The 11,428-nt window shown below is 35.3% G+C and overlaps 1 protein-coding gene across 1 annotated transcript in view; it reads left to right on the plus strand.

Moving 5' to 3' along the window:
* ZFAND4 (zinc finger AN1-type containing 4) overlaps positions 1–11,428 on the plus strand; it is a 74,766-nt gene that overhangs the window by 41,487 nt on the left and 21,851 nt on the right. Inside the window, exons 3-6 of the mRNA XM_077746480.1 lie at positions 104–179; positions 3,152–3,219; positions 6,665–6,851; positions 9,948–10,095. Coding sequence (XP_077602606.1) covers positions 104–179; positions 3,152–3,219; positions 6,665–6,851; positions 9,948–10,095 — 479 coding nt within the window. The remainder of the gene's footprint in view (positions 1–103; positions 180–3,151; positions 3,220–6,664; positions 6,852–9,947; positions 10,096–11,428) is intronic.

The following is an 11,428-nucleotide window of genomic DNA, read 5'->3' on the forward strand; positions in this document are numbered from 1 at the left end:
TGATTTATTATTAGTAGTAGTTCTTTAATAAAATAGCTTTGTATCATACTTTTTAAAAGATTCTATTGAATTTTTAACTATATTTTAATAACCTTCCTCTAAGGTATTCCCATCTGTCACCAGCACTTAATTTGGAATAACATGGAACTTGAAGATGATTATTGCTTGAATGATTACAAGTGAGTGTAATTACATATTAGCTGTTTTATAGATGCTCAGTATTACAACTCCATATATTAGTGTTTTCCTTCTGAATCCTTGGATCATGTCTCTTGTGAATAGTTCTGACCCCTAGATTTAAAAAAAAATGTTTTTTAATGTTTGTTCATTTTTGAAAAGGAGAGAGAGACAGACCAAAAGTGAAGGAGGAGCAGAGAGAGAGAGACACACACACACAGAACCTGAAGCAGGCTCTAGGCTCTAAGCTATCAGCACAGAGTCTGACTCGGGGCTAAAACTCACAAACCGTGAGGTCATGACCTGAGCTGAAGTCAGGCGTCCAACCAACTGAGCCATCCAGGCGCCTCCTGATGCCCAGATTTTAAGTGTAAATCCTGAATCTTAAGATGTGTTGGCTCGGTACTCCATACTGCTTGATCTTTATCGTTTGATTCTGTTTTACCTTTTCATTATTCACACCAAGTTATGTATCCCCTGTCTTTTTAGATCTCTCTCTTTTGATCTTGCCTTCTATGCTCCTTTCTTTTAATATTGACCCATTCCTACCTGACTTTCTTATTTTTTTTTTTTCTCATTTTTACAAGAGTATTGGGTAAGAATAAAAATCCTAGAAGAGAGCACGGGCAGTAATTTCTCTGACGTTGGTTGTAGCAACATTTTTAGGTATGTCTCCTGAGGCAAAGGAAATAAAATAAAAAATAAACTGTTGGGACTACATCAAAATAAAGAGTTTCTTTTTTTTTTTTTAAATGTTTCTTTTTGAGAGAGAGAGAGAGTGGAGGAGGAAAAGGGGGAGAGAAGATCTAAAGCAGACTCTGTGCTGACAGCAGGGAGCCTGGTGTGGGGCTCAAACTCACAAACTATGAGATCCTGACCTGAGCTGAAGTTGATGCTCAACGGACTAAGTCACCAAGATGCCCCAAAATAAAGAACTTCTGTACAGAGTATAGTCAACAAAACTAAAAGGAAACCTACTGAATGGGAAAAGATGTTTGCAATAACATATCCAATAAAGAGTGTGTGTGTGTATCTCCAAAACATATTAAAAAAACTTACAGGGGCACATGGGTGACTCAGTTGGTTAAGCATCTGACTCTTGGTTTCAGCTCAGGTCATGATCTCATGGTTTGTGAGTTCAAGCCCTGCATCGGCCCTGTGCTGACAGAGCGGAGCCTGCTTGAGATTCTCTCTCTCCTTTCTCTCTGCACCGCCCCCGCCCTCTGTCTCTGTCTCAAAATAAATAGATAAACTTAAAAAAATTTGGGTGCCTGGATGGCTCAGTTAAGCTCTGACTTCAGCTTAGGTTGAGATTTCGCAGTTTATGGGCTAGAGCTCCACACTGGGCTCTGTGCTGACATCTCAGAGCCAGGAGCCTGCTTCACATTGTGTGTCTCCCTCTCTGTCCCTCCCCAGCTCACACTCTGTCTCTCTCTGTCTCTCTGTCTCTATCTCTCTCAAAAATAAATAAATACTAAAAAAATTTTAAAAAACCTTCTACAACTCAACACCCCAAAACCAAATGGATCCAGTTAAAAATAGGCAGAAGATATGAACAGATATTTCTCCAGACATACAGTTGCCAACAGACACATGAAAAGATGCTCAACATCACTCATCATCAGGGAAATACAAATTAAAACTACAGTGAGATACCACCTCACACCTGTTAGACTGGCTAAAATTAAAACAAGAAATAATAGGTGTTGGTTAAGATGTGGAGCAAAAGGAACCCTCTTGCACTGTTGGTGGGAATGCAAACTGCTGCAGCCACTGTAGAAGACTGTTTTGAGGTTCCTCAAAAAATTAAAAATAGAACTACCTAACAATCCAGTAATTACATTACTGGGTATTTAGTCAAGGAATAAAAAATAGATATTCAAAGGTATGTGCACCCGTATGTTTATAGCAGTATTATTTACAACAGGCAAATTATGGTATCAGCCTGTGTCCATCGGTAGATGAATGGGTCCACACACGCACATCCACACATGCACGTCCACACACAAATGGTATTCAGCCCTTAAAAGAATGAAATCTTGCATTTGCAACAACATAGATGGAGCTAGAGAGTATAATGCTAAGTGAAATAAGAGAAAGACAAATACCATATGATTTGATTCATATGTGGAATTTAAGAACAAAACAAGTAAGCAAAGGAAAAAAGAGACAAAATCAAGAAATGGACTCTTAACCGTAGAGAACAAATTGATGGTTACCAGAAGGGAGGTGGGTAGGGGAATGGGTGAAATAGGTGAGGGGAATTAAGAGTATACTTATCATAATGAGCACAAAGAAATAAATAGAATTGTTGAATTCACTATATCGTACACCTGAAATATACTAGTATAATACTGTGTATAAACTTTACTGGAATTAAAAATTTTAATTAAAAATAATGAAAAATTAAAAAACACTTGATAAAGAGTATTGGGGAAGAGAGTTTTGTTCTACCAAATCTTTAATTTTTCATTAAACCCCCCTTCTGCTACTAAGTGACACTGTGTGCACTAGTGGTTACAGATACACTATTTAATTTTTGTCTTTCTTGCTCTCTTCTCTTACATAATTCTTCACCCTTTTCGTAAGAACAAAAAGGTCAGAGGCCATGCAGAATATCTGGAATAGCACTGGAATTCTGGAGATCTCATAGATTTGCTATTTTTCAACTTTCTGTTTTATTAAATAGATCTGGAAGCAAAGGGGTTAAACTACATGATCACAGAGATCCTTTACAGTATTTTTATTCTGAGATGTCATGTCATATTTAAAAATTATAAGGACTTCTTCATTTTTTCATTATTTATATAAGTAATTAAGTTAACATTTTATATTTATACATATTGCTGTGGTTTTTTTTTTATATTATAGAGGGTAAGTACTATGCCTAATAAACTAGCACATAATTATGTGTATATGTAACACCAAATCCACTTCAATGATTATGGTTTGTTTTTGTGTTAACTATCCACAGCATTTCAGAAGGTTGTACCTTGAAGCTGGTATTGGCTATGCGTGGTGGACCTATAAATACTAGAAGAGGTAGGCATTTGTTAATTATGTATATTAAAGCAAGTTGACAATAATTTTTAAGCCAGTTGGCAATTTTATAGTCTCAAGTTTTATCAGATTCTCTTTCTGCTGTTAGGTCTTAGAAGAATGACATTTGTGTTTTTAAGCATTGTTCTTTAAAGCCTAAAGCCCCAGTATTAGGATATTACTGTATTAAAGTAATTAATTAATTACTTTATAATCAATTATTTTAATTAATTACTTTAAAATTAATTTATAATTAATTTCTAATTAATTTATGTTAAATTAATTAGTAATTAAAAATAAATTTCACCAGTATAGGGAAAGGAAATGGAATAGTGTAGTGTAAATATGTTGTTATCATTGTGTTTTTAGGTTCATACCAGTTTGTTGCTTTTTTTTTTTTTTTTACCCACTAAGTCTTCAACTTTGGGTATAACGATTGTTATATGAAATTCTAAAGTTGCCTGTTAGCCTGGTTTGTGCCATGTTTGGGTTTCATGGATATTATTGTGGTTCTGTTGAATCCTTTTTCAGAATGTGGGCAGTCTCTGGAAGTCACTCATTCATTTAACAATTTATGCATCTGCTAGGTGTTCAATACAGTGTTCCATGGAAGAAAAAAAGTTTCTGCTTCCTGACGTGCTCACAATAAATATGTAAAGACATGATGCCATTCCAGGCAGTTACAAGCACTGTGGAGGAAATAGGGAAGTGTGACAGTGTCTGTGGAAATAGGGTAGAAGGAGGATGATGGTGGAAGAAGGGCCCTTGGAAAAGTTGACGTGAACAGAGACTTGATTAACAAGAGAGTTGTAAGCATGGGAAGAACTGGAAGTGTTCACATTGGCTCCTGATTCAGGTTTGTCACATGAACTCCCACCAAGAAGTGGGTCCTTAGACTGCTCAGAGCACTTCTGCTCTGTGGGCCTCATTTGGGGAAAGCCTTCATATTTGGTTAATCCTTTACTAACCCTGAAGACTGAGGCTAAGTATTGATTCCACTGCTGGTTTACTTCTTCCATGAGTCAAATTTTATCTCTGTGTCTCATAATTTTTATTAGATTAGGGATATTAATCATATTTTTCCTAGTTGCTTTAGGAGAACTTTCTGAGATATGTTACTTTAGTTGTTCAACTACTTTGGACAGGTTAGAAAAAAAACAAAGGTAGTAATGTTAGAGTTGATTAACTAGCACTCCTAATATCAGGGACTTTCTGTAAATTGGACTTGTAAAATTATCCTATGTAACATAAGGTGATATTTACAGTATCAACTCTGAAGGTAGTGTAAGAACCCTAAAATGTTTATGGAGCCATTATGGTAAGATAAAATTATACAGTGTTTAATGCCATGTGAATTACACTGTATTAAAATTTGGAAAGTTGGTATTTTGTATAGTATTGTCTTTAAACCAGGGTGTTTTATCAGAACATCTACTTTTCTTACTAGGACCAGAATTAGTTTATGTTTATGAGGAGAAGTATGAGTTACAGATTTTGAGTTAAAAATATACGTGTGTGGGTTTTGTTTCATTTACCTTTTGAAGAAAAGGAAAATGAAAGACATCACTACCCTTTGGTAGTGGAAGCTGTGTAATACTTTTCTCCCCACAACTTTCTGTGCCTTGTTTATAAATCCAAAAAATCAGCACCTAGAACTTGTCTTTTTTTTTACATTTTAAATTACATGTTTAATAATTTTGCTTTTATTGATTCAACCTCTTTAAAATTAAAAGCTTGCTGTTGTCTCCCTACATCCTTGAAAACTTTGTGAAGAAGAAAGATTCTACCCAGATCTTGAATTTTTCCATATTGTATTTGAGAAACAACATTTTTAATTATTTAGTCTTATTTGAAAATTATGAGTTAGAAAATACCTTTGGTATGTGAGTTTCAGTAATGTTTAGCTTTTAAAATTATGTTTGAATTAATTGTTATCAAAAAAGCATAGAAGATCCTTTCTAAAACCAAATTTTATTCTATATATAACAATATGTTATACATGGTGAAATCGAAGTGGTTTTCCTGTTATGAAAAGGTGTATGCATACGCACACATAGATGCACACACACATTCAACTTCAGTGGCTCCTTAAATAAGGCATACTGTATTGATTTAAGTAAGGCTTTCACGTGCCTTTAGTAATGGCAGTAGCATTGATTTTATTACTTATTAATGTAATGTGGAAAGTGTAGCATCAACTTAAAAATGGCAAGAACTTGTTATAAACATGTCTTTTAATATTTGCACATTTTGTGCCTGTGCAAGAGTTGATCCAAACATGCAGATACTTTTACAAAATAACCTAAATCTTATTATTTCTAGTTTTTGTGTTTTAGTGGTGGTCATTAATTGGATTTAGGGTATGGGAACATCTTTGATGTTTTTACCTTACTTTCACAGTTTAAAGTTTCCTATTGCTATAATTTATTGCTTTAACTTTTATAGAGAGGGTAGCAATAGCACTGTTAACAAGCTGTTTTAATCAAAGGTAGGGAATTTGAGAAATCGTTGCCTTTTTAAGAGCAAGTGTTTCTGCAGCTTGACATGAGAGTTTTGGGGAGCGAACTTTTTCCCCTGGAATCATCACTTAAATCTGGGGTTCAGAGTCTTTTAGAACATTCACCCTATGAGCTAGAAATCCTTTGAGGCTCTTCCCACCAAAGGAGCAGCATCTGTGGTTGCTGTGGACAAGAGCAGGTTGTAATGATGGCTACACTATCAAACCTGAGGACAACTCCAGGCCATGAGAGCCTATAGTAATGGGGACTCCCCTGTAGTCCTTGTGATCTGGACACATGGATACCTACCAGGACAGTTGGGGTCCTGGGAGGATGCTTTCAAGAAACAGCATACTGACCATAACACACACTGCAGTTTTAGTATGCTCAGTGATGCCCTTGTGTTCTGAATTGTTGTGGACTTTTAATTACCTAACTTCCTGTCAAGAAACTGCTCTAAGAATCTAAAACCAGAAGAAAAAAAAGGAGGGGTTCACTTGCTTCTGATTTCTAACATGTCTCCCAATTGTGTGTATGTGTTTATTTTTTTAATGTAAAGTAAATGGAATTTATATTGCTTTTAAATTACAGATATAACCAATATTGGAAAATACAGGAAGTAGATGTGTGAAATGAAAATAGTCATAGGTAATTATGTCCTAGAAACAGCAAATAAACAGACTCTTGTGGCACCAGAAAATACTGGTATATTTGGTTAAGCCTTATACATAACATCATCATAATGCATTTCTTTCATATTAATACAACATAGAGAATGCTGTATTAACTATAAAAAGACCAGAAACTTATTTAAAGAATATCATGTACTATATGTTCTATGCACAGACTTGTTGTTCCAATTAAGCACATTATATCCTGTCACTGTACCAGCATGCATTAAACTTGATAAATTAAATTGAAAGCTTGTTTGTCAATTTTTCTATTTGTAGTTCCTGTGGAAGATCCACTTAAGGAGATGGCTGAGTACATGGATTCCAGTCGAGATGAGGTCTGGGAGAAGACCTCCTGCAACAAACAAGTTACATTTTTGGTATACCGGGAAGGAGATCAATTGAATTTCTTTCGTGTAGTAGATAGGGGAGATGGCACTCTAACACCATTATCTGAATCTTTAAGGTAAATAGGTTTTCATTTGCATGTCTCACTTAGAAAAGGAGAACATTGTATGATATATTCATAAACCTCAGTGTTTGCTTTGTGTTGTCAAAATAATCTTATATCCACACAATGGACTAAATTTCATGCATTCTCCCTAACCCCCTGCCCCAGGTATGTAATTCTGAAATTGTTCTTCATATGATTGATATTTAGAGAGTAACTCATAAAGCTGAAATTTCTTTATGGAGTAGGATTTTTTCATATAAAAATTTATTTCTGTCACTTTATGAAACTCTAAGATGCCTACTAGATTATAGAGTTTTGTTATAATTGTGTCTTATTGTACAACCTTGGCATAATTGTTGAACCTAGAGTTGCTATTTTTGTTTTTTGATTTTTTCAAAATTTAATTCTACTGCTTAAAGGTAGTTAAATCTCTTCTCTGGTCTTATTTTACTATTCTGTAAAAGAGGGAGGAGTTGTTATATTCTAAACTCAGAAGGAAACAACTTAAAGGTACTTAGCTAGGCAATAGAACAGTTAGGAAATCAGACAAGGTAACCTGTGAGTTTCTGTGTATTCTGTCTTACTTTGATTCTTTATTGCCTCTCACTTTAAGTCAGTAAACATTTAATGAACTTTTATAGCCAGTCTGTACACTACCACTGGCGTACAAAGATAATTGTCCCTCCCTTCATGGAGCATACAATCTGCTATAATTCGTATCAATAATATAATCTTGACAATTGTAATAAAAAGATATCAACATCTTTGGAAAGCCAGATGAGAAGACCTTCATTTTTCCTGAAAGGTGGGGAGTTAGGGACAATCTCTGAGAAGAAGGGACCTTAAAAGAGGAATATGAGGTTGTTTTTTTTTTTTTAGGAGTATGAGTTTTCTAAGTAAACAAAGGAAGGAAAGGTATTATAGGTCACTAAATTTAATCATACTTATTGTATTTTTTTTGGGTGTTGAATTGTATAACTTCTTTATATATTTTGGATACTAACACCTTATCAGATGATCATTTGCAAATGTCTTCTCCCATTCAGTAGGTTGCCTTTTCATTCTGTTGAAGGTTTCCTTTGCTATTCAAAAGCTTTTTATTTTAGTATAATCCCAATAGTTTATTTTTGCTTTTGTTTCCTTGCCAGAGGAGACCTATCTAGAAAAATTTTGCTAAGGCTGATGTCAGAAAAATTACTGCTTGTGGTTTCTTCTAGAAGTTTTATGGTTCCGGGTCTCACATTTAGGTATTTAACCCATTTTGAGTTTATTTTTGTGTATGGATAAGAAGGTGGTCTAGTTTCATTCTTTTGCATGTGGCTATCCAGTTTTCCCAGCACCATTTATGAAAGAGACTGTCTTTTCCTCATTGTATATTTTTTGCCTCCTTTGTTGTAGATTAATTGACCACTTAAACATGGGTTTATTTTCTGGGCTCTCTATTCTGTTCTATTGATCTACGTATCTAGTTTTGTGAGCTCCATAATATTTTGATTATTATAGCTTTGTAGTATATCTTGAATTCTGACATTGTGATACTTCCAGCTTTGTTGTTCTTTCTCAAGATTGCTTTGGCTTTTGGGAGGTCTTTTGTGGCACAAGTACCTAAATTTCATCCCATAGTATAAAAAGCTAGTGACAAAACCAAGCTAGAAAAAATAACTGGTAGTCTGGATCTGGAGTACAGTTTCTGTGGCTCAGGAGTCTAGGTACTGGTTAGCTGATTGCTCTCCTCTGGGTCTCCCAAAGCTGCAAGCAAGGTGTTGGCAAAGATGGGCTCTTATCTGGAGGCTTGATTGAGGGAAGAGAATCTGCTTTCAGTCTCATTCATGTTGTTGGCATAATTCACTTACTCGCGGTTGTATGACTGAAGGCCTGTTTTTTGTTTGTTTGTTTTTTGGCTTTTGGTTAGAGGTTACCCCCAGCTCCCTTTTGATTAATTCAAAATCAACTGATTTGGGGCCTAAATTACATTGGAAAAATCCTTTTTTGCCATATATCCCATTGACTAAAAGCAAGTCCTAGGTCATGTTCATACTCAAGCATAGGGGAGTATCCTGGGTATGAGCACCAGGGATTGGGAATCATGGGAATTTCTTTAGATTCTGTCCACCACAAGTTATGTGGAAGAAGGAATAGATTTATTATTTGAGAGCAGACTGTGACAAATGAGTATTGACTGTTGACTCTAACTTGTTAGGATCTGGTTAGCACTACAAAGCAGTGTAGTAACCATGTAGTAACCATAACCATCTAGGCCAGAAGAAGAGAAGAAGGGGAGATGAAGGCTACAGACTTAATCCAGTGTCTCACTTGGACCATGAATAGAATTTTTTTCTTTTTCTCTTCTTTTTAAAAAATGTTTGTTTATTTTTTGAGAGAGAGCGAGCGAGCACAAGCAGTGGAGGGGCTGAGAGAGAGGGAGACACAGAATCCAAAGCAGGGTCCAGGCTCTGAGATGTCAGCACAGACCCTGATGCAGGGCTCGAACTCACAAACTGCAAGATCATGACCTGAGTCATGACAGAATTCAAAATATAAGAATGATTGAGTGTGTGTGTGTGTGTGTGAGTGTGTGTGTGTGTGTGTGTGTGTGTGTGTGTGTGTGTGTGTAATTCAGGTCCACTAAAGAGAATTGAATGTTTTTTAGTGAAAATCCTCTCAGGATGAATAAAAAATCTGGACTTCGGTGAATTAATTTGTTTAATTTAATTTTTCATTATCGTTAACGGAACTCGGATCACCCTTTGGTCTAGGATTCATGGTGATCAGCCTTGGCTGATAAAATGAAATCAGTGCATTTTTGTGGAAATGCAGTTTGCTCTTGTGGGAGTGAGATAGCAGATGCCAGAAGACCTACTCTTGTACTGACTTCAGAAAAGCTTAGCTGTGCTAGATTTTCAGTAATGCTGGATCATGATATTTCACTCTATTTAATTTCTCTTCTAAGAAATATATTTTTTGAAATACATTTGCCTTGAATTTACATTGACAGGATTTACTCATCTGTCATTAGCAGCATCTATAGTTTCTACTGCGCATAAAGTATTTTTAGTCATTGGGCAGGTATCAGACACGTCTCAATAGTAATTATTGTTTTCTTTGCAGTGGTGGTTCTGTGTATAATTTATATACTGATGAGGATGAAGAAATTGAGCCTTCTCCTTCTGGGCAACAGATAATTGAGAATTCAATAACTATGAATAAGATGAAGCTGCTGAAGGCTAAGATGGAGAACATGAATCTCAGCAAAAAGGTGAAGCTGTCAGCATTTGGCCAGGCTTTTCTCTAGTTTATCCCTGTGGGGCTCACAGCACTGAAGTCTGTGGGTAATTGTGAAAACAAATGATTTATAAAATACTACTCATTGCAAGTTTCTGGCCTCAGTTATTTATTGAGATATTAAAAGTGATGAATTGTTTTTTTAGGCCACCAATACATTTACTATGATATGCTGCACTTAAACTAATTCATGATTTTTTAAATTTCAGAGGTCTGGTGCTAAGAAGGATAATAGAAAATAGCCTAATTTCAGTCTTCCCATAGTTACTTTTTAAAATGCGTTTTTAATATGTGCTTATTATGGATATCTCTTCTACTTGGGCTTTGATAAAGAATATACCAATGTTTAGCTTTACTAGATACTGTTAGTTTTCCAAAGTTATTCCAGAGTAATTGAACCAATTTGCATTCTGTCTAGTAGTGAATGAAAGTTGCATGTACTCTTACTGATATTTGGCATGATCCTTCTTTTTTTATTTTTGTCATTCTGGTTGATGTATAGTGGCCTCACATTGTGGTTTTAATTTGGATTTTTCCGACCAATGAAGTTGAGCACCTTTCACACGTTTATTGGGTATTTGGATATCCCTTTTTGTAAAATGCCTGTTCAGATTTCTTGGGTATTTTTCTATTGAGTGTTATGTTTTTGCTTATTGATTTTTTTTAGATCTTTATATATTCTGGATATGTCCTTTGCTGTGTGTGTGTGTGTGTGTGTGTGTGTGTACACACGCATCTCACTACTCTGTTACTTTGCTTTTCACTCTATTAATAGCTCATCCCTTTTTCTCTCTTGAAATATATACACATAATAAGATTTACAAAGTTTAATGTACAGCTTGATGAATTTTTACATTTATATATACTCAGGTAAGTACAACCTAGATTAAAATAGGACCTGTCTTTCTCTCCAGATTTCCTTATAACCTTTCCCTACTTTCAGAAATAACTACTTTCCTTACACTTGTCACCATAAATTAGTTTTGCTAGTTGTTGAACTTTGTATAAATGAAATAATATAGAATAGATTCCTTTTTTTAGTGTTTACCTATTTATTTGGAGAGCGAGCAGTAGCAGAGGAGGGGCAGAGAGAGAGGAAGAAAGAGAGAATCTTAAGCAGGATCCACACTGCCTGGAGCATGACGTGGGGCTTGATCTCATGACCACGAGATCATGATGTAAGCCAAAATCAATAGTCAAATGCTTAACCGACTAAGCTACATAGGTGCCCCTCTTTTTTATTTTTGATCTAGTTTCTTGTGCTCAACATAACACTTTTGCAATTCATCCATGTGAGGATCAGTTCT

This window comes from Crocuta crocuta, unplaced genomic scaffold (assembly GCF_008692635.1).
Source record: "Crocuta crocuta isolate KB4526 unplaced genomic scaffold, BGI_CrCroc_1.0 scaffold28, whole genome shotgun sequence".
Classification (NCBI taxonomy): Eukaryota; Metazoa; Chordata; class Mammalia; order Carnivora; family Hyaenidae; genus Crocuta; species Crocuta crocuta.